A 24,372-nucleotide genomic window follows, 5' to 3' on the forward strand; every position below is an offset into this window, starting at 1 on the left:
TAAAAGCATTCAACACCAGTGTCTATGGAGTACTGATATAAAAATTGGAAAACTATAATAGAACCACAATTAATTGTCACTTTTGGGGCCCAGGGTGGGGACAAAGACGCTGCAAAGGTTGTATAATCAGAGGAAAATGGAACAAGTCATTTACAGAGCTCAAAACAATGTAATAAATCAAAATTAGGAATAAAACATTACATTTCAGATAAAGAGAAAGAAAAACAGAAAATTTTAGACACCAGTAGTCTGCTTAAAAAGTGTAAAATGTTTTTATGTTCCAGTTTCTTAAATCTTGACTCTGTGGTGGCATCTCATCATTTGTGTGCCCACAGTATGTCCATAGTTGTAGCAGTTGGCTGTTGTGCCAAATATTTGAGGGCAATCTTGAATGCATCCTTTCTGCAGAGGTGCTGACCTTGTCTTTTTCCTTTTCTTCGTCCTGTAATTCCTCTTGCAAAACAAGATTTATGATATGATCATCTTCATATTCTTCATTGGTAACAACAGCATCATCACCTTCTGCTAACTATTCCCCTACATCAATAGGCTGAATATCATTCTGGAGGTTTCGGAAATCATTGACTAAATCTGCTGTGTCTCATTAGTTTCTGGTAGTTCTTAGTAGAGATGGGGGATCCACTCTTGAACTAATTCATAGAGTTTAATCTTTCAAAGGAGTGAACAATCAGTGATTCAGAAAAAAAGAACGGTAGCTCCAAACGTTTCCCACGGCAGAGAGAGAGAGAGAGAGAGAGAGAGAGAGAGAGAGAGACGGAGCATATCAGCAGCGCCTCTGCTGGTCAGAGCACAGTGCATGCTACACAACACAGCCAGCACCGGCCTCTGCCCTGCTTCTATCTTGGCTGCCTGCATTGTGCAGTGCCCCATTGGAATTTGTGTTTCACATATGCCGTGCCGTCTCTGTGCGTCGTCTGCCATGTGCAGTGTCTGGCGCAGCTTAACTTCGCATCGCACTCTGTCGGCGATCGTTTCAGTCGCACGTCCTGCCCTCTGGGCAGTTGATGCGAGCAACAGAACAGAGAGCCACCTAGCGGATAACATAGGAACTACTTGCAAAAACCTGCTCGCAAGGGAACGGACGATTTGTCTCGGAGCGGGTGAGTTCACCGCTCCCCCCACCCTCGGAACTCACCCGCTCAACGCTCACCCCACCGTCTCGACTCTAGCCAGAGCATTGAGCAAAGCGACTCAGGTGTCACTCTGGTCTCTGCGGTCTCAGCTCATGCAGTAATACAGCTCGTGGCTCGACCTGCTCGACTCAGCGCCTCTGCATCGGAGTTCGTCCCCACTGGATATTGTTCTTCATAGTAATACCGCTATGTATATTACATTATTATGTTATGTATACATCAATTGTTTTTATTTTATTTTTATTTGTTTAAACTGATTAGATTAGGTTCCTGATGACTCCTCTTACTATAGGATTTTTATTATGGACACTCGAATTTACGCTTTAATTACGAGCGAACCGATAAACGTATCGCAAAATGTGATACACCAATATTTTCCTTGTTTTATTCTGCATAAGGCTATATGCAGCATTTTCGTTTTACAGTCAAATTTATATTTTTTTTCTTATTCTGGTACGGATTTTGCGATTTTAGGCGTCTTCGGAAGGAAACGTTCACTTTAAAAATATATGGCTTGCGATGTATTTGTATGAGGTTAATGAAATTTTAATACATTATAGCCAAATATATTGTTAATGTAAATCTCAAGTTACAACATTTTCCGATCACCCAAAAAACCACGATAGTGCAAAATAAATCAATAATCAAAAACTTTGTCATATCGTGGAAATTTCAATAAACAATACAAAATTCTTACTCATTATCTGTGTTACTTCAAAATAGGATCAAATAAGATCAAAATACAGGTATAGTACTGGAATAAACCAAGTTTAAAGGGCAATGTGCCTTCCATTTATTTTCTATTGTAAATGAGTGGTGAGTCATGAAAAAGAGCTAATTCATTTCAGGGAGTGAACAGTTCTGATCCAATCTCTGAAAAGAACAGTTTTGCCCATCTCTAGTTCTTAGGCTAGGACTAACCATCTTCCATGATTTTTGTAGAATTGTTTTCTTAAGTTTTTTGCAAGCTTGAGCAACTATGTACTTTACATTTTTTATACTGAGGCTTTTCATTTCTTTAAAAAGATCACTACCATTTTCTGTTTTCTCTAACAAAGTGCTGACACATCTCTTCCTGTAATGTCATTTTAACCACTCAGCGACTCCCTGGTCCAGCAGTTGTATTACTGAAGTCATGTGGGGCGAGGGGTGGAGGACTTCGCTTTTATGTCGGCTTGTTGAATTTCAGACTCAGAGGCGTGTCTTAGGGCATTACCTAGCAATACATTTGCATGGGGTGGTAGGAGTTTAAATTCCAAGTATTTTTAACAGCCAGAACAAATGTACCAAAAAACCATTCTTGTAACAAATTACCACTCATCTAAGGACTACTTTTAACTTTGTGATAAACAGGAAGTGCTGAGTTTTGTTGAATATTTGCCAATTACAAACAATGACAATTTATGGTCACCACTTGTGTTACTATATGTTGTAGTGGTCAGCCTATCCTTTGGTAGTTTCATGGCTGTGACAGTTGCATTCTTTGAAGAAAGAGTTTTTTGCAGGAGCGTTTTGTAGCTTAGCCCACTCTCATCAATGTTTTGTAATTACTCAGCTATTAGTTATTTGCTGAGCCTATTTTTTCAGTGAACTCCCTATGTATATGACCAGCAGAATGTTTTTCACTTGAAATAGCAACTTGCCTAATAGCTCTCCCCCCCCCCCCCCCCCCCCCCCCCAGTAGTTTGTGATGCATCTCAAAAGCTTTTTCTCTTATGATAGAGCCTGGAAATGGGATCTCCTTGTTTCTTTCTTGACAAAACCAAAACCACACATGGTCAGATAATCAAAGGAGTCAGCTAATGAAAGGCCAGATAACAGAGGTTATGCTGCATGGCGTTCAAGCAGAAGTGGATGCAATCATAACTATGCAACAGCAAGCAGTATGTGTATCTGTAGGGAACTCATGCCACTCAGAAATCAAAGCCATTGAAATTTAAAGGTTCAATAACGGGGGCATTGATGTTTAATCTGTTTGTAAATGATACAGGAGTTGAAGAGAAAATGCAGATAACCCAATAATAGTGAAGTCAGTCCACAATGTGGAACAGCTTGAGAGAAGAACACATATTTCTGCAAACATCACAGCTCAATGACCCATGGAAAATGAACTGGTTATAAGTCTGAAAAAGACTATATACACTGTGTTCAGAAACAGAGGCAAGTCTGTGCATATGGGCTTAGAGGAGAATGATACAAAACTGGAAGAAGTAGAATCCAATAAAACCTTGGGTATTGTTGTGGATAATGAGGTGAAATGGAAACAGCACATTAATTCTCTCTGTAAGGAACTCAGCTCAGTCATATTAATAAAGAAGCAAGTATCACAGTACACAGACAAACAGCTTCTATGCACAGCGCACCATGGATTCTTTGAACCATACTTGCACCATGGAGTGACAGTGTGGCGAAACTCAAACATTCTAGAAACGAAAAGTGTGTTCACAATATAAGAAAAGGCAGTTATGATCAATTTAAGAAGAAGGACTTCTGAAGCATGAAGAAACTGCTTTAAAGATGTAGGAATCTTAACTTGTACATTTTTGTATGTGTATAAAAGAGTAATATGCAAAACAAAAGATAGTTCAGAGTGTATTACAAATTATAGTGTTCACACCCACAAAACATACAGGAATAAGAAGATGTGAAGTATACACCACTGAATGACAATGCTTGAAAAAGGACCTCAGTACTAAGAAATAAAGTTACTAAGAAGTTTGCCTAAAACCTACATAATAATATAGGTGCACATATGCAAAACACATGACAGTGTCCGAGAAATTGCCGATTGGCAAGTACGCGTGGTGAATCACCTTACAACTCTGACACTGGGGACATGTTTGTGTGCACTCCCAGTAATCCTTTCTCCATCCTAAGTCATATAAACCATTGCGAAATTAGTTGGCTAGGCTCCATAGTAACACAGATTGTGAAGAGTGCCGAAACATGTAGGAGTGGGTGCGAACTTCCCTACGAGTCATCACTGGGAATGCCAGTGAGTTTTAACTTCAGCTCTGAAGTGGCATCACTGATGAAAGTCTTGAGGTCTTGATCTTGCTGTTGGGCCCTGGCTAATTCCAAAACATCTGTAGTTTTCACAACACTGTTGATGTGCAAAAGACAGTCGGCCACCATATTGTCAGGGCCAGAAATGTGTTTATTGTCCATACTAAATTGGCTTATGAACTCAACATGATTGTACTACTTAGGAGAGAAGTTGTCACTATTCCACTTGAAAGTGTAGATCAATGGTTCGTGATCCTTGTAGAGCATAAACCCTCTTGCCTCATGGCCAGCAGTATTTTACCACCTCCCACACAACCAGGAGCTCATGGTCATATACCCTCACTTCTGTTGCAATGGTGACCATTTTTGTGAGAAGTACGCAAGCAGGTGCCATGATCCATTTGACAATTGCTGCAAAGCCACACCGGTAGCTATTTGACTTGTATCCACTACCAGTGCCAAATGTGCGTCAAACTTGGGATGTGCCAGCAGTGCCACATCCACCATTCACTGCCTTGCAGCCTCAAAGGTCAAGCTCATTGCCACTGACTGCTGCACTGGTGCACTGCCTTTTAACTTTGGGTTGGTAAGTGCCGCATTGACTGATTCTTGCAGTTGTGCTGCACACAGTAGATGGCAGCAGTAAAACTTTTCCATTCCTAGAAAGTGACATCATTCTTTAATTGTAGTCAGTCTTGGAACTTGCAGTTTAGTCAGTCTTGAAACTTGCAGAATGGCTTCAACCTTCTCTGTTAACGGTAGGGAGCCTGCAGCTGATATGTGTTGGTCTAGGAATGTAACTTCGGATTGTCAGAAAACATCGTTGGCCATGTTTGACACCACAGCATACTGTCCAGACATTTGAATACCTCTTTAATGTGCTGGTAGTGTTGGTCCTTGGTGGCCAAATACACAAGTAAATCACTGAGATAGGAAAAGCAGAATGGTATACCTTGCTGGACAGAGTCGATAAACCTCTGCCAGGTTTGAGCCACATCCCATAACCCAAAAGTCATAAATTTGCTCTCAAAAAGTCCAAGCGGAATAATAATTACTGCCTTCAAAATGTCTTCCTCTGCCACAGGAATCTGCATATAAACCTTGGCACAGTCCAAAATACCGAATATTGTCACTCAGTGTAACATGTAATTGTAGTCCTGCAACAGTGGCACATGGCAATGATCGGGCATTGGTCAGGAATTGAGTGTATGATAATCACAACACTGGCACCATGCTTCTCCTTTCTGTAGAACAAGGTATAGAGGAGATGACAGGGAGGGGGGGGGGGGCTACTTGATGGTCAAATTATTCCTTCCTTAAGCATTGTGTTGACATCCGCCTTGGTGATGGGCAGGCGATCAGGTGCCAAGTGCCTAGGCCTGCAAGAATCTGGTGGACTGTCATTGGTCTTTATGTGATGCATCATATTGTGTGGCACTTGTGTAGGTGTGCCAGGAGGTCAAGTCAACACACTGATTTAGCAGGGGGTTGTACTCCTTGTCACACACCTGTATCAGCTTAGTGCTGTGCACAACTGCATCTCATTGGAACCCTGCAGCCATCAGACCAGTAACACCACTGACCAGCTGAGCATTGCACACATCAGGTATGAAGTGGTAATATTCCAAGAGATCATAAGGCTTCCATGATGTCCATGATGGCAAAATTCTAGGTGAATTCTCAGCATAGCCGAAAATTCAGTTAAATCCACTGAGTTTCATATGTGGAGATGGATGAGTTATTAGTAGTAGAGAAAGAGAATACTGTCAGCAATGTGTAACAGTGCACTGAAGTGTGAGGTAAGACGCCCAAGTCCAAACTAGTGTCTATTAGGTACTTCTGACTGGATCGTCTCTCGCTGATAAACAGCTGTTGTGACTTCTTTGTACAGCTGGTTGCTCCTACGACCAGCTGTCACTGGCATTTAAAACGTGCAAGGGGCTGTGCACTTCTGGGCCTGCTCTCTGAACTTGTGGTGGTACCAGTACGTGGGGTGTTCCATGTTAGACAACATAGTGTTGGATCACAAACAGCTCTGTGATCTCGTGCGGTAACACCGTGTACAAGACTGGTACTGCCTTGGGACATAAGCTTGCCAAACTTTGTACACAGCAACTGTACCTTCTACACCAAATGGTCAAAATCTGCACACAACTTGGGTGGCCACTGCTGTACTACCACCCGACACTGTCACTGCACTAAACTGAGAAAGTGCAGTGGCCTCCTGGATGCAATCTGCAAGTTCTGCCTTCTTGTCCAATGAAATCTCTGTCTGTGACACTACAATTGCTTTGACCTGATACAGTAGTGAGCTGCTCCACAGGGTCCATAGCAACTGGTCCAGCACAGTAACTGTATCCACCTTGTTCCATAAACAATGCAAATACTATGACAGCTTGTGATCACTTATGTTCTTCTGGCTCAGTAACTGCCATATGTGTCCCTGTTGTGATACTGCAAGTCTCTCGATTAATTCTGATTTAAGTTTCTCATACAAGTTTTTCTGCAGTGGTGCAGTAATGACATCTTGAACCTCAGTGGCGAAACAGTGGTCAAGCTGGCTCACAATCAGAGTGAATTTTGTCAAATCAACTGTGATTCCCGTGTAGCAATTACTTCCACCTGTTCAAACCGCAACACGGGATTGTTAAGCCAGAAGGACAGTGAACAGACTGATAGCCAGGACACCATTTGTTCCTCAGACATCGTATCAATCAATAAATCCAGCAGAGTCTTAGCTTTCAATGGCTCTGATTCTTTAGTTCAGATCACATCGGCACCACCATCTTGTCGCATACAGTGTAACCTTCGAATACATGTTCAGTCTAAGACAGAAGTTGAGCTGGATTGACATATCTTTATTGTGTAAATAACTGGTTGCTACTAGCTAGTTAATACATCGTTACAGGCAGCAACAGATTATCAAGAATGCTCAGATAGTAACAAAAACATTCATGATCATAAGGATAATTCAAATGAACAGAACTGGTTACTACTGTAACCTGGAGTGACAGACTGTAGAGAACTAAAACTAAAAGAAAGGAACACACAAAACATAAAATTCACATACCAAGGAGAAACAACACATAGATATCATATGCATGTATAGAAAACACTGCATCACTGGTGGCTGACATTGAAGCTAATTGACATATGTGATCACTTGATACAATACACGTGCAACACTGTCACACCAGGTAAGCATAACATCACTGGTTGGCACGAACCTTGATTTTTGGCCATGACACATGTAGTAGATGCTATAACATGACACCAAGTTTTCAAAAACAACTCACGGTCTATGTGGTGGAAAAGAAATTTTACTGTTTTGAAGGGTACCTATTATGTTAAATTTGTACATATTGTTCTATATAATGAGTGATATTAGAGGGTGTAATTTTTGCTCCTTAGGAAATAAATGATGAATGTTTTCTGTTTTTGACATGTGCTATATTACATATACATTTACTGTACACAATGTAATCCTACAGGATCAAATAAAATTCAGCTCAATTCAGTTCAACAATTCTATGATGAAACCTATTGAAATTTTTCCTTTCACTCAAATACATTATCTGGCATATATACACATTAAAGGAAGTTGTCATTCTTTATAGGGAATGTATGTTCTGTCTAAAGTCATCCTAAATTTTCCTACATCAACTTAAATGTGTTAACTTGCTTAATGGTGCAACAGGCCTGAAATTGGAAGGTGACTTGGAGGGACTGATCTTATTTATAACTGCAGGCAGGTAAAACAGTGAAAAGGAAATTTTAAAGTGAAGGTTATGTACACAGATAATTCACTAACAGCATTCTATTAGTGCCTTTCCAACAAAGAAAATACAAAGAGAAACATATATTAGCTTTTTGTCTTTATAAAATAAGGGGTAGTGTGTGATAATCCAAAGGATTGCTTCAAGAATGTTTGTATGACAAAAAAAGTTCTGAAAGCATGTGCTGGTGAAGAAGTGCAGTTTTTCTCCCTATGGAATTCTTGTGCTGAAAGTAGAACAGAAGTTAATAATAAAAATTGTAACATTGAGATCAGATTACATAGAAAAGAAGTAAGTAGTATGACAAACAATGTTAATTATTGACAGATAATGTTAAACTCTCATTTATTTTCATTTCATAAGCATCACCAAATTAATCTTTAAAATTGTTGCTTCATTTTATATGATTTCCAAACATTGTTAATCAAACTGTGGTAATACTGCTGTTGCTTGTAAGCATTGTGTAGTGTGAATCAGAGTCAAAGCTACAAGGACCATCATTAAATATTTACTTTTTTTAGAACAATAAGCTTCTTCTTTTGTTAGCGAAAAAACCATGAAGAATAGGGACACTACACAGAGGAAAGGGGGCAACTTTTATGTGACTCTTGATTATTAAAGAGGTACTATGTACAGTGAAACCTGAAATCAGCATGTGCATTCCAACAGACAAGATTCAACTTCCCTTCTATTTATCATAACTGATCTTGTAACAGTTTATCACTTAACTTTTTAAGAGGCTGTCCTGTAATCTGTCTTATCATTCTTGTGGAGAAGTGTTATTTTATTCATGTATATTTATTTTTGTATGTTTCTTGTAATAAATATCCACTGGAGCCTGTACATAGTTTATCAATTTTTTGGTCACCTCCTTGGATGAGTCCTGCTAACTATCATATTACCAGATGAAAATTTTCCTTTATGAAGGGAATGGAATGTGGCCCACTCAACCAAAGGGAAAAATTTCAAAATGATACTAGTATATTATAAATCTATGTCAGCTGTTATGTACTGCTGCCTATTGATGCTTTAGGCAGTGTATGAAGAAACAATCAGTTGGAAAGCCAGTGTCTTGTAGACGTGTAGGGCCATTGACTATATTTTAGTGTATAGTCTATGTTCATTTTGCCAGAAGTGATTACCAAACAATTATGCCTTCTAAAGAATGTTTTCTTTTCCAGCGAGACGGATCACCTCTGCAGCGGAACCGTGTACGAGTGCAGGGGGGCAACATTACAATTGAGGGCCTGCGGCGTGCAGATTTTGGATTCTACCAGTGTGTAGCTTCAAATGAAGTAGCAACAATTGTGACAGTCACCCAGCTTGTTGTTGAAGGCACGCAGCCACATGCTCCATATAACGTCTCAGGCAATGCAAGTGAGTTTGCTGTCACATTGCAGTGGCTTCCAGGATACAGTGGAGGATCTGGATACAAGCAGGAGTATACTATCTGGTAAGTCATACTGTTGTCTGCTACTTAACAAATTTTTGTTCCTGTCTCATTGAGCTCGTTGTTTTCTCCATTTATGAACTTGTTTATTCTTTTGGATACTTCTGCTTTTCTGTTGAATCGTTTACCCATATATATAATTTTTTCCACAAATGTGTGCCATTCAGATTTATTTCAAACTTTTTTTCCACTCTTGCTATCAGTTTTGTGTTGTGAAACTGCTTTATCCATTCTTAGTACATCTTTACGAAAGCTCTGTACATTTGATGTTTCCCCTATCTCTTGCTAGGTACAGCTATCAACCCCTCTCAAAAAGTTTATCTAATATATTTGTTTGTTGTTTGAATCCTTGTGAATATTTTCTGTGGTATGTTATTTGTGAAATGTTATGAGAAGGAAAGTTGCTACTCACCATGTAGCAGAGATGCTGAGTCACAGATAGGCACAACAAAAAGACTGTCACAAATAAAGCTTTAGACCAGTAAGGCCTTCATCAGAAATAGACGACAGACACACACACACACACTCATGCAAACGCAACTCACACACGCATGACTGCAGTCTCTGGCAACTGAGGCCACACTGCGAGCAGCAGCATCAATGTATGATTGGAGTGGCGACTGGGTGGGAGTAAGGAGGAGGCTGGGGCAGAGAGAGGGAGGGATAGTAGAGTAGGAGTGAGTGGCAGACAGTGAAGTGCTGCAGGTTAGACGGAGTGCTGGCGAGAAGTGGGGGCGGGAGGGGGGTGGAAAAGAAGAGAAGTATAAAGACTGGGTGCAATGGTGGAATTCCAACACTACACAGCCCTTATTCCACAATCACACTCATTATGGGCAGAAATGCATCCCAAGGTAAGAGCACCCACTTAAAGGTTGAGGTAAAAGATCTTTGGCAATATAGGTTTCAGTGATTGAAAGCACACAGGCAAGTGGGAATGTTCTGTGTGTAATAGTGTTTTAGCCCTACATTTAAGAGTGTATGCTTGGTGTCTATGCTACAGGGTTGCTGTGGAAGCAAGTCTGTAGGCTTGCATACATAAATGATATGGATAATGCAAGTTGTGGACAACATCACTGCTGTCTTCAGTGTGAATCTGAAACACTATCATGGATAGAACATTGCCACTTGCATGGTGTCTTCTCATGTGTGCTCTCAATCATTGAAACCAACATTGTCAAAGATCTTTTACCTTCACCTTCAAGTGGGTGTACCTCCACTGAAATGCATTTTTGACCATATGTCCACATGTCCTTTCTTTGCTCTTTATCCTCTCAGGAATCATTTCCTGCAGTTTGCTCCCAGTTTGCAAAATCATGAAAATACTCAGATATTCAAAAAGAAAGCAATAGAGTATCTTATTGACCACCCCTTCTGTAGCTTATCAAAAACTTTGACTCAGGAATGTAAAGTCTGCTTTACTCTATAACATTCATGTAAAGGAAGTCTTGACTTTGTCAGTAAGAAGAAAGCTAATAATGTACTGTGTGAAGTTACATAAATTCTTTGTTTGAAGTTCTAGATAAACAGCAGCTGAGCAGTAAAAGAAGACAAGGGTAGACTTTCACTTCAAAATAGCTTATTTTCTCCTAAAATACATAAACAAATATAAAGTAATCCAGAAGTAACAATTGTGGATAGGATAGATTGCTACTTACTGTAAAGATGACACGTTGAGTCGCAGACAGACACAATGAAAAGACTGTTCACATTAAGCTTTCAGCCAAAGCCTTCATCAGAAAAGGAAAACATACATGCATTCACACTAGCAAGCACACCTCACACAGAAATGTCTGCCATCTCTGGCTGCTCAAGCCAGACTCCTGAATGCCTGTATGTCTCTCTTTTAAGGTGAAGGCTTTGGCTGTAAGTTAAATGTGTAACTGTCATTTCATTGTGCCTGTCTGCAACTCAGATTGTCATCTTTACAGCGATCAGCAATCTATCCTTTCCACAGCTGTTGATATTTCAACCTGAACTTCCCATTCTGTGATTAATCTAGAAGTAATTCACATAATTATCTGTTACCACTAGTCATGATTTATTGTTAGTGTATTGTACAGAAGAACCCTGTTGCTTCTTCTTCTTAATACATAACTTGACTCGTTTCACATTCCTGAATGCTCTACCTCATGATGGCGTTTAAAGAATGTGATGTGTGAATGACTGAATGAATTGAACAACTAGTAAGTCACAGTATTAAGCAGAAAATGCAAACATTTTCATTTAAGAGAACATTTAAAATACAGAAACATTTTTTCCAAATAACTAATTCTAAATCTACTTTTAACCCAAAACAATTGACCAGTTATATATGTAATTTGTGTGGTGAGAGCAGGTGTAAAATTTAAACTCTAATAATAAAAAATGTAATTCTTATCTGTGTAGTGGTCAAATTAATTTCATAGAGAAAAATAATGTTTGGTCTTCATCAGTTTACATCATAGCCCTATGGACAGCTGTAGAAAGAGAGAAATAAATTGACCAAACTGTTATAGAAAAAGCTTTGTAGCCATGAGCTCATCAGGTTCAATTTGACAATATTATGAAAAATGATGGACTAGACTGCTGCTCACCATAAAGAGGATACTTTGAGTCATGGACATGCACAACAAAATGACCCCTAAACATATGAGCTTTCAACCAAAAGGTCTTCTTCTAATGTGGAAAAGACACACGCATTCATGCAAGCACAAGACACACTCACATGCACATGCACACATACATGTACAGACACACACACACACACACACACACACACACACACACACACACACACACACACACCACTGTATCTTGCCGCTGAGACTGGACTCTGTGGCCAGAGACAGTGATCAAGAGAGAGTGTGTGTGTGTGTGTGTGTGTGTGTGTGTGTGTGTGTGTGTGGATGATGATGATGATGTTTGGTTTGTGGGGCGCTCAACTGCGTGGTTATCAGCGCCCGTACAATTACCCAATCTTTGCTCAGTCCAATTTCGCCACTTTCCTGGATGATGATGAAATGATGAGGACAACACAAACACCCAGTCATCTCGAGGCAGGGGAAAATCCCTGACCCCGCCGGGAATCGAACCCGGGACCCCGTGCTCGGGAAGCGAGAACGCTACCGCGAGACCACGAACGTCGGACTGTGTGTGTGTGTGTGTGTGTGTGTGTGTGTGTGTGTGTGTGTGTTTTCTGCATTAGAAGACAACCTTTTGGCTGTTGTAGTCAGAAGGAGGAGCATATGAAACTCTATGTTATCTGGCTTCTGGGACTGAAAAAATGTTTACCTGTCATCCAATGTTGGATGGGAACCCTAACAGACGACAGCAATTGACAACAGCTAGTTGTGTGTAAGTTTTGAAAATGTAAAATCATGCCTGTGGCATGGGAGCAGATGGAAATGAAATTTTGCTTCAGTCAGTAATGAGCCAGTGTATGATTAGTCCTGCATAGAAGCTAAAAAGTCCCTTAAAGATGCCCTCCAGATGAGACAGTGTTTTGTGTTTCTCCAAGAAAAATGTAGTCCATTGCACAATAGCCCAGAATATTTTAATAAGAGATGGTGTTCTGAACTGAACTGGTATTCTTTAGTACCCTTCTGTGATTATAAATTTAATGTATACAGACTGAAACGGGGAGTGAAAATTTGTACCAAGGCCAGGAATCAAACCCAGGTCTCCTGCTTATTAGGCAGGTGCATTATCCTCTAAACCACTTTGGCACAGCAGTTCACACAACTGCTGCCACAGTCTACTTTAAATTCCCACTTACAAATGAACAGAATTACTGAGGCTGTCCACGTTCTGGAACAACACCTCAGCATCGAACAGAAATGGGGGATCCAGCCTGAAACCCAGGTCCAGTGATTACTGTGGCAAGCCCAGCTCCTTGATCCAAATTCTCACTGCTGCCCCAGTTTACTTTAAATTCCCCCTTGCACATGAACAGAATGGGAATTTAAAGTAGACTGGGGTGGCAGTGAGAATATGGACTGAGGAGGGAGGCCTGCCAGAATAATTCATCCAGTTGTGTGAACCGCTGTGCCAGTGCGGCTTAGTGGCTAATGTACCTGCCTAGTAAGCAGAAGACCTGGGTTTGATTCCCGGCCTTGGTACAAATTTTCACTCCCCGCTTCAATCTGCATATATAAAATTATATCTGTATGAGACCAGTAGAGTTTCTAAAATTGTGTCATTTCATTTGTATAAAATTAATGTACTCACATGTAAATTTTGTTGTTTTTTTATTGTTCTGACCAAAAGTACAAATAATAACCTCTTGAGGGAAGTCATTATCCTGCATATGTTGTTTTATTTTGAAATAACCACTTCACAACATCATGACTAGCATTTATCTAATTCCACCTCCTTGGGCATTATTTAGCTCTATCGCTGTACAAAAATTGTAATACATATAGTGTAATACACTGCCCAAAAAAACTAGGGGGACATGACTTTGGGCATCTGCCATACTCCATTTACCAATAACTGAGGACTGGTGTATTACAAAATTATACCTTTATCTTTCACAAATTAAATACACAGCAAAACATCATTACCTTCTTGTTCATTTACATAACAATAACTGAAATGTCCAGCAGGTGTCAAAAACAATGTGGAAACAATCATTCATTCCATCATCGTGGGTACTTTTCATTAGAGTGTGAGAGTGTCACTCAGGTGTATACCCTTCTTGAAATTTATAACCACCTGAAACCTATATCTGCATTGCTCCACATAAGTCTGTGGAGGTCACCCAATGTTATCCAGTCCAGTTCTTGAATGACAGCCCTTGAGAGTTCTCGGAGAATCTGTGGTGTGGTGGAAACAGGATGTCCATGAACATGTCTGTCAGGCACATCTCACACATGCTCTATGGCATTTAGGTCAGAAATCACTGCTGGCCATTCCACTATTTCAATGTCCATGTTTCGCAAGACATCCCTGGTGACCCCTGCTACATGGATCCTGGCGTTAATTGTGCATGAGAAGGAATTCAGGGTCACCACCATATGCAGCAATTACCATGTGGTTCCACAGTATCTGTACAGAACAATGCCTGCTGCTAAGGTGACCATGGACAACAAGAAGATCCATATGACTGTCGACCATGATGCCTTCCCACACCATAACAGAACCTCGGCTGAATCTTTCAATTTCCTAGACAACATTTGACAATTATCGCTTATTATGGCATCTCTATACAGAACATAGCCATCACCTTGCATCACAGGAAATCTGAACTTGTCTGTGAATAACACATTTTGCAAGTAACAAAGTTGCCAGTTGACATGGGAAAGGCAAATCAGAAGGCAAGCTATGAGATATTGTTGTGGCAAGTGGGATGCCGCAACAGGACATCTAGATCATAAGGTTCTTCCTTGTAACCTGTTTCTTGCAGTTTTATCAGACATGTTGGCTTCAGTGACTCTCCTGTGATCATCTTGCATGCTCTGTCAGTAGCCATCGAAGCTGCAATGCAGAGGTGACCAGGTATCGGCCTTCCTATGGGGCTGTGATGTGTTAGCGGCCTTGTCCAACTCACCTTGTGTATTGATGTGTCTCCTTGTAGCGTGTCCACGACCCATGGATGACAAATGGAGAGACACTTGCATCTGCAGCAGCACAAGGGAAAATCCATCCTTCGTGTAGCAAACAGACTGCCCTTGCAATTTATGCTGCATTAAGATATCACATTGCGTGTGTGTGGTTGAATACAATATCCAAAAATGACAAACGCCATTTGTGTACCTCACTAGAGAACATCAGGACTTCCTTTTGAGGGACTGCCTGATGCTGTAATGCATAACACAGCCAATGGATGGCTAGTGACAGTAGCTTTTGCATACATTAATAGTGAAGATGTTAGAGTATGTAATAAGACCGCAGGTACCACTTGCATCAAAATAGATTTAACATACTGGATGTTGATAAATGTGTTCCCTTAATTCTTTTGAGCAATGTATATTTCACACATCTGTGTGGAGGTAGCAATGTGTGATGGTGTCCCTAATAGCGGTTTCGCACAGCTATAGCAGTTACAGGCAAAACTATCTCAGTCATGAAAACTGGGTGCAAAAATGAAAAAATGCAACCTCTTTGCAGGTTTTGTCACTGTTCCAGCTTACACCACTTTAAAATGTGTTAGTATAACATTTTAAATCCCCATAACATGGAGAGGAGAAAAAATTCTTATTCCATAACCACTGTAGATCAATTTTTTACAAACATTCCAGTTTAAATAATTTGGCTCAGGGTGTGAACTACTTCAATATATCTGCCACAATTGCAGGTAGCCATTGAGCTATTTTCAGTGTCACAACATGACTGAAATAATAGGCCTCTTTTCAGTTAACAAAATCCTAAGTATATAAATTGCAGTGACCACAAATGTCATTATCTTATCTGGACTCGCTAACAACCACAACATTCTGTTCTCTGCATTACTTCACCTAGCCATGGAAATAGTTTGCTCGGATCATAATTGCGGCCTCTCACCATACTGTGTAATGTGTGATTTTTAAAACAGAACAGTATTATGGACAGCCCATGTAGAGTGACTGTATATACCAGAATCTAAGATGTACTTTTTTCCATTTTTTTCTGGATCCAAAACACTGTCTGTGGCTTATAATCGAGCGCAAAGCAAATGGAAGTTCTGAAAAATGGTACTAGGAGCTGCCACGACTAACTTTTGTCATCATATGTAAGCACCACTATACAGGCACAATGATAAATACTGGCACCAAAATTTCTGCACTCGTAAAAGAAGAGTGTACTTTTCTTTCTTCGAGTTTCAACCTTGAATTTTAATACATCAGCCTATGAAGGAAATAGAAATTCAGTATTGCTCATCTTCGAATGTAAGCTGCCTTTCAGATATTCATAGCAACAAAAATAAACTTCTTGAAGTAAATATGAACAATGCACAAGTCTTTAGGATACTTGCATTGTTTCATTGAATTTTGTGAAGTGCTGGTGTTAGTGAATCATAATGAAGCATTCTCATTATAGTGCTAAATTCAAGAATGAAGTTGTTTCTTTTGCCGAAAAAAGTTCTAATTATGCTGCAGGTCTGTGATACAGGACTGATGAGAGCAACTTCATATGATGACGATTGTAGAGAGATAAATTATTTGAAAGTTTCAGTAGGAGGGAAGCATTTAGTGGGAAGCAATGTGGCTGATTACATGCTCTTGAAGTAATTTTAAATGAGTTTGCTAAGATACAGCGTCAGAAGTGCCTGCCTGTGAATGCTGAAATTTTAAAAATTATGGAACATAAAATTACTAGAATGCAAACAATCAAACACTTTAAGGCTAGCCCTAACTAGATTGGTTTTCTTTTTTCTTTTTTTTTTTTAAGTACTGGGTTTTTCACTTTGGAGATGAACTTCAGTCGTGCAGAAGCTGCTAAAAATTATGATGAAAAACATGTGGAATTTCAGCACTTAATAATCAGGCAGCACACTGAAAACCAATGCCTTTTTGGTCAGATAGGTAATGCTGACCAAACTCTTGTATATTTTGACATGCCGTCAAATTATACAGTTAACATCAGAGGAAGGAAAGATATGACTATTCTTATATCAGCAAGTGGAAAACAGCGGATGTCAGTCATGCTTGCAGCAGATGGGCGTAAAATACTCCCATTCATAGTTTTAAAGCAAAAGGCTTCATCAAAATTGGAAGTGTTTCCAGAAGTTGTAACTGTACACGCAAATGAAAGTGGTTGGTTTTCAGAGGACATGGTGCTGGAACGCAGGCAGTGCAACACCTGCAGTAAAATGATAATTATTGGAAATCAAAATGAACTTGGCAGTAATTCCAGGCAAGATGATGTCAATTCTGAAACAACTGGACATCTGTTTTAATGAACTATTTAATGACAAGCTTAAATGAATTTACATCAACTGGGTTTCAAAAAATGACAGACAACTTACACCAACAGGACATGTAAAATGTGCAAGTTTGTCCCAAGTGTGCCATTAGATTGATGATGATTGGAAGTGTGTTCCAAATCAGACTGTGCAACAAGCATTTATGTTCAATATCGAATACACTAGATGGTATGGAGGATAAACTGAGCAACAGGAACGAGTAATAGTGATTCAGAATTATATAATTGACATTTTAACCATTTCATAAAATTGTGTTATAAATCTAATAAAATTTTGTTTTATATTTCCTATTTTAATTTCTAATTCACTTTCATTATTATTTTGCAAGTGTTGCTAGTCATACATTTGAAGTGTTGCTAGTCATACATTTGAAGTGTTGCTAGTCATACATTTGAAGTCTTCACTAAAATTCTACTATAGAAAGCAGATTGGGAAGCCTATGTTTACAATTTTCATCTATATGGCCGATACTATATTTTCCTACCACTGAAAAGAGATGGTTCTTGTGAATCGTGTATCACATACTCTCTTTGCCATAAGAATAATATTAATGTAAACATTATGACACGTATTCTTTCATGTTAGCTGTTACCTAATTTAAATCCTGTCTGCCTACTAGACTCAAGGGAGACAATGGCAAATGTGGAAGAATATACACATCATGAATGTACACATACATTCATATTGTTCTTATTCTGAACAGTGTACACTCAGAAGTGAAGCATAGTTACTCAGTTCTAATATTGGTTTTTAAATCTTCTACAACTATAAAATCAGTGCAGACAAGTTATGTGGTTTTAAATGTATGAAAGAGTAATTAGTCTACAAAATAACATTTCTTAAGCTCAACTGCTGAGCTTATAACTTGAACCCAACTACACATTCTATGTGATTTTTGTCTCGTGTTAGAATGAACCAACTTTGTTTCTGTTTTGAAGTATGACATACAACTCTTTTTCCACTTTAATTTCTAGTCTCATTTTTCATCTGTCTTGGATCTGGGTCCTCTCTCTCTCTCTCTCTCTCTCTCTCTCTCTCTGATGCTTGGAAATGCTGCAAATCTGTTGTTACCAATATATTCAAGTTCTCAAGAACAAGAGAGCTCTGGAGATTTTTCCTCCTTTTCAATCATGTCTTTCAAAATGTACATTTTTGCCAGCTCTACATGATTTACAAATTGTGAAAACTGTATATAATGTACAAATTCTGAAAACCGTCAAAATGCACATCAAGCAGTGGCACTAAAATTTGTCTAAAATTACATACTTTATCAAGCAAATACCATTACAAAGTGAGAAACTTGTTAGCAATAAAGCAGCAGTATGTTTTCATGCCTTTATTTCATCTAACTGTTTGTGCAACCCTTACTAGGTGGTGATATTTATGTTAGCATATTGTAGTATGCTCTTGCTAACAAGACATTTACAAATCCTTTACTACAGAGAATAGAATTGCTAATGTGAGAAACAAAAACATATTTTCAACACTATGATGTTCATTACTGGAATGGGAAAACAAAAAACAACAAAGGAATGAAACTAAATAAGCACCATTGTATAAAAACAGTGCTGTGTGCTGACAACCAGACTGTAACAACTATTTCAAAAGAAAAATTACGAATAAATATTTTAAATTACATCAAATTGGCCAAAATTATAATTTCAAAATGTTTTTGCAAAAGACAAAAGTAATGTCATTCTGAGGGAAAACAAGAGGCCCAATCAAAAATAGTGATAGAAAACAAAATCATCAAGCGAATAGGTAATTTCATCTACTTGGGCTGTGAAATTTCTTTTGACTATGATAAAGATATAAAGAATAAAACCACAAAACTTCATGGTCTGTATGGAACAATAAAAAGAATATTAAACAAAAATACAACCAAAGAAACGCATCTGAAATTCTGTAAAATTGTAGCTGTTCCATGTCTACTTTGTGGATCTGAGGGTTGGATAGCAAACAAGGAAGACTTAAATCAAAAAGTGATGTTTGAAATTAAATTCGTCAAATCATTTAAAGATGTAAACTAGAAAATGTAATAAGACATGAAGATATTACAAATTAGCTTAAAGTATTTGCAATAACAGAGAAAATTGAAACATATATGCAGAAATGGAAGCAACATGTAGACAGAATGCAACAAGACAGACATCCTACAAAAGTTTTGCAATATGTACCCAAAGGTGTAAGGGATGTAGGCCAGCCTAGGAAGTGATGGAGCTAAGACGCTGAAGTTGGAACAGATTCATCAAACCTAATATAACAAAGTAGGTGATGATGATATGGATTAATGATGCATCAAAACATATTAGAGACACAGATGGATTCAGGGGTCAAGATTTAGTCACTTGTGATGATTCATCTTCCTTGTAAACAATTGAAGATAAAGCTCCATTTATTCTGCTCATCAGGCCATTTGGTACCGAACAGCCACCATGTAATCCTCTGCTGATGGTGTCATTCGGATGCAGCACGGAGGGGTGTGGGGTCAGGACTCCTCTCTCCCAGCCTTCTAGAAGCCTATAAGAGCTGTAATCCGTAGAATCCATACCCTGCAAAACACTGCTAGATGAAACCAACCAGCATTTCAAGATACAGCCTTATGGCTAGCTAGTAGCTGTTTGAATGACATCAATTGATGTTAACAGTTCCAACAAGTAGACTACCATTATTTAAATCCATGTGAAAAATATTCTAAACACATCTCAATAATTTGAATTCTGTAATACATTATTTTAATATTTCTTTCAGCTAACCCTGGTCAGTTCTCTACAGGATTGTGTTGCAACACTAAAATAGTGAAAGAGATCAAAACACATCTTTCAACTTTTATTTAACAATAACAAAGTAATTTTTAACATCTTCCTGCCAAATTTCTTGAAACTTCTTAATTTCTTCTACTTTTGTTGATAGTGTACTGAAATTGGCTGAATTTTCCACATTTTGTGGAAATTTCATGAAATATATCTGGAGCAGTGGGAAGAATGAGTTGACCCCTTTGTAACTGCTTTTTTAAGAATATTGTTGTTTTATAATTATGAAAATAAAATTATAAATAAAGGTACTTTTATTGCATCTTGTTTTGGTCAACAGTTACAGTCTCAAATGATGATGTATGCATTGTCAGAAAGGTATCCACACTGGACATTGTAACTTAACTTATCAGTCATATTTATGTGCTGCTGTTGTTACTCACCTCATCAGTGAGTGCATGTTCTCAATCATGTTGCGTCATTGTGGTCGTACTAAAGAAGAGATTTTTCACATTCTGAAGAAATGGGGTATTGAATCAGAATGTGTCATACCAGATTAAAATGGCAATGTTGTGCCAGGGACAACTGATAATGAAGATAGGAAGTGTTCATGTCAGCAGGTGCCTCTACATCTCAGTTCTTTCCACAACAATTGCAGGAGTCATTTGGCACAGCAGTGCAGGTGGCAGCTAGAACTGGATTTTTTTTTTAATGAACTGATGCTGTGGATCATATAAAATACTTAGAATCAAATTCTTTGAATGAAATAAAAAAAATACTACGTGGACTCATTTGAAAAATTTGAGGCAATGGTTGACAGTATATGAGCCAGAGGAGTGTTTTTTTTTTTTAATCGTGTTCACTTGCATACCCTTTGGTCACATTCTTAGGAGCCTAATTTTATCAGGGATAAAATGACAACTGACAGATTTGTGAACTTATCAAATTCCTCCCCTCTGATGAGAATTCATCCTTAACTCATTAAATTCCAGCTGAAAAGTTGATTCTTATTTTTTAAGTATGGAACAAGTTCGTGCAAAACTCCTTCCTCTGTTAGTACCTTGGAGAAAATACTACAGTTGATGAACAGTTACTTCCAAACAAAAATTATGCACATTTAGCCAGTTTATGCCAGACAAACCTGACAGATGCAATGGACTCAAATATTTGGTACTTGCAGATGTGTCAAGGTAAATCTGCAATGGTTTGCAAAGAAAAAGTCTGACAAGTCAACCAGTCATTGTGAGAATGTATTGTTTCTTGCTTCATGGACCCAGTTCTAAACAAAGAAAGGAATGTGACAACAGGCAGTTCATTCACATCCATTCAGCTAGCCAAGAGACTTCAGCAGAAGAGTAGTGGGAACAATGAACAAGATTTACTAAAAGCCTGCCATTTCTGTGAAGAAGCTGACTTATCTTCCACCATCACCTTGGAAAAGACACACACACACCAGACTGCACCCTCACAATGTACCAAGGATAGAAGAATAAGAATGGCATTATTCGCAGCACACTTCAGCTTGAAGCAGCAGTGAGCAAAGAAGGGAAGAAGAAACCAAAACCTGTTACCTTTTATAATGGTACAGTGTGTGGCATGGTCTTTGTTGACCAAATGATTCATAAATATTTAACTAAGGCTGCTTGCAGGAGATGGCCGATACATGTCTTTTACAATATCCTAGACGTGGCCGCAATAAATCTGTGAATTATTTACAGTCAGATAACCAAAAATAATCTGAAGGGAAGACATTCATTCTTCAGATGGTAAATGAACTTACCATTGGAAAACTGCAAAGAGTGGTGCCAGTGCAAGAAAACTAATGACATGATGAAATGCCTGTAGCGTCAGACAAATCAAAAAAGCAAAAGAAGTGTCAAATTGGATTGTGCAAAGAAAAGAAGACCAACAAAATCAGTAAAAAATACAAAAAAGCCATCTGCAGAAAATGAGTATCATGAAGTACTACTGCTTAAAGTTTAATTTCAGTACTTAAACAACTGAAATAAATGAAGAAATGTTAGGTACTTAAGGAAATAGGTCATTTTTTTAGGAAGATCAGTTGAAAAAATACAGATCTAACTTTAATCATGTTGTGGATTTTAAGTGCATATTTCATTCCAGTGCAAATGACCCATTCCCACTGTTCTGTTGTACAGAGAACCCATGGTACAGTCTACCATATATAATTTTGGTATCATCTGTCTAAGTATAAATATTCTCAAATAACTGACAGAAAATAAATTAAAATGTATGCTCAACTGAAATTCAAAACCAGAACCTTTCTTTTTGGGGGAGGGAGAGAGGGGTAGGCAGTATGCTACCTTCCCAAGAAACTAACAGTTGAATCATTAACTTACATTAAACATACTGAAAGTGTAATTTTATGTATGTTTTATTGATTTTCTTCCTTACATTTGTTTACAGGCTTCTTGATTTTTTTCATTCCTTCTTTTGCCTGAAGTATTGTATGTTTTTAGGGAAAAACATGTGACTTCTTTTAGCCTGCAGGGTACTTGGCAGTACCTGTGTTTATGTCAATAGCACCAAAACCAATGGAATACTAGGAAGTGTAAAACGCCGATATCCCAAAAATATTCCATTATAGCTACAATAATTTCATACAAAACTTCTTCTTTCTGTGTGGCAAATGGGTTAAAATCTCAATCAGTTATTTAGGGTGCCACTGTCTGTGGGTGACAACCAAGAGGGCCTTGCTATGAAAAGAAATGGCACCCCAGACCGTCACTCCTGGTTGTCATGCCATGCGGTGGTTGACAGTCAGGTTGGTGTCCCACCACTGTGTGGAATGTCTCCAGACATGTCTTCGCTCATCATCTGGGCTCAGTTCAATGTGGGACTCATCACTGAAGACAATTCTACTCCAGTCAGTGAGATTTCATGCCAGAGACATGTCTGGAGATGCCCCAGACAATGATGGGATACCAACCTGACTGTTGTACACCATACAGACTGACAAACAGGGGTGCCATTTCTTTGCATGTAGGACCCATTTGATTGTTACCAAAGAATCCTGCAGGACAGTGGTACCTAGACAATATTGTACAACATGTGCTGTTGCCCTTTGTGGCAAGCCTTCCAGGGCTCACATTCAGTAAGATAATGCCCACCTACATTTGGTGAGAGTTTCTACTGCTTTTCTTCATGCTTGCCAAGCTCTGTCTTGGGCATTCTCAATTGAGATCATTGGGAATGTTATGGGCAGGTACAATCGAATGCACCAATTGGACAGAATCTGGCATGATATCCCTCAGAAGGACATCCAACAACTCTGTCAATCAATGCAAAGTGAAGCCGAATAACTTCTTTTGTAAGGGCCAGAGATGGATCAACACATTACTGATGTGCTCAGTTTATGAAGCTCTTCCTTTTGAATAAGTCATCAGTTTTTTTCTGAAGTTGTAACCACTTGTTTGTCTCTACATGTACATCACATCTAACAATTTCTGTCCCATTTGGATAAGTCCTTCATGGTGCATCTTTATTTTTGTCTTACAGTTATTACATTATCTTGATCTAGTGTAGCAGTTCTCAGCTTTTATGAGACCATTATCCCCACCCCCATTGCAATCAGATACAAGTAAGCACCCTCCCCCCCCCACCCCCACCCCCACCCCTCACCGCTCTGTCCCAACCGTCTATAACAGTAGTACCTGACTAGGTACTGCTTATTCTAATAATATCTTTTTACAGAATAATGAAACCAGTCCAAGTCCATCATGAGAAATACCTACAACTACTACTCAGAAAAGAAAGCGAACTATCAACGTTGAGGATAGACACTTATTACAAAAGATGCTTCCTTTGCATCACTCCTATCCATAGTGACACTTGCTTCAGTCGCACCTTGCACCCCCATTTAAAATCAACCAAATTTAAATGTATACCTAGGGCTACTGTTGTGAGTGGCTTAATTGTGAACTCCTTGTTTCGGAAGTAGCAGTTGTTGGAAGACCTCAGGTTGCCAGTGCTTTGTGACCAATGTCACTAATAATAATAATAATAATACAGTAATAATACAGCGTAGGACTAAAGAGCACTGTAATAGTCATCAAATAGTTTTTGCTGTGTTATGCTGTTATTTCGTTTATTGTTGTGAAGTGAATACTGAAGCAATTTCTGGTCTATTGTGGGATTCACCTACAGTTCATAGAAGTCATTTTTATGAGATGTTGAAACATATATGATGTATATGTCTTTATATTACTGGGACAGATGCATGATGCGAAGTACAAAGTGTGTATGTATTGGGTAGACTATGTGAGGCAGCAGTAATCTCCATATCATTATTCCATGGGTTAATGTTGTAATTTTAAAGAAAAATGTGAAT

The 24,372-nt window shown here is 38.7% G+C and overlaps 1 protein-coding gene across 1 annotated transcript in view; it reads left to right on the forward strand.

Annotated features, from left to right (window-relative positions):
* LOC126092606 (protein turtle-like) overlaps positions 1–24,372 on the forward strand; it is an 855,628-nt gene that overhangs the window by 768,215 nt on the left and 63,041 nt on the right. Inside the window, exon 11 of the mRNA XM_049908305.1 lies at positions 9,118–9,389. Coding sequence (XP_049764262.1) covers positions 9,118–9,389 — 272 coding nt within the window. The remainder of the gene's footprint in view (positions 1–9,117; positions 9,390–24,372) is intronic.

This window comes from Schistocerca cancellata, chromosome 7, assembly GCF_023864275.1.
Source record: "Schistocerca cancellata isolate TAMUIC-IGC-003103 chromosome 7, iqSchCanc2.1, whole genome shotgun sequence".
Classification (NCBI taxonomy): Eukaryota; Metazoa; Arthropoda; class Insecta; order Orthoptera; family Acrididae; genus Schistocerca; species Schistocerca cancellata.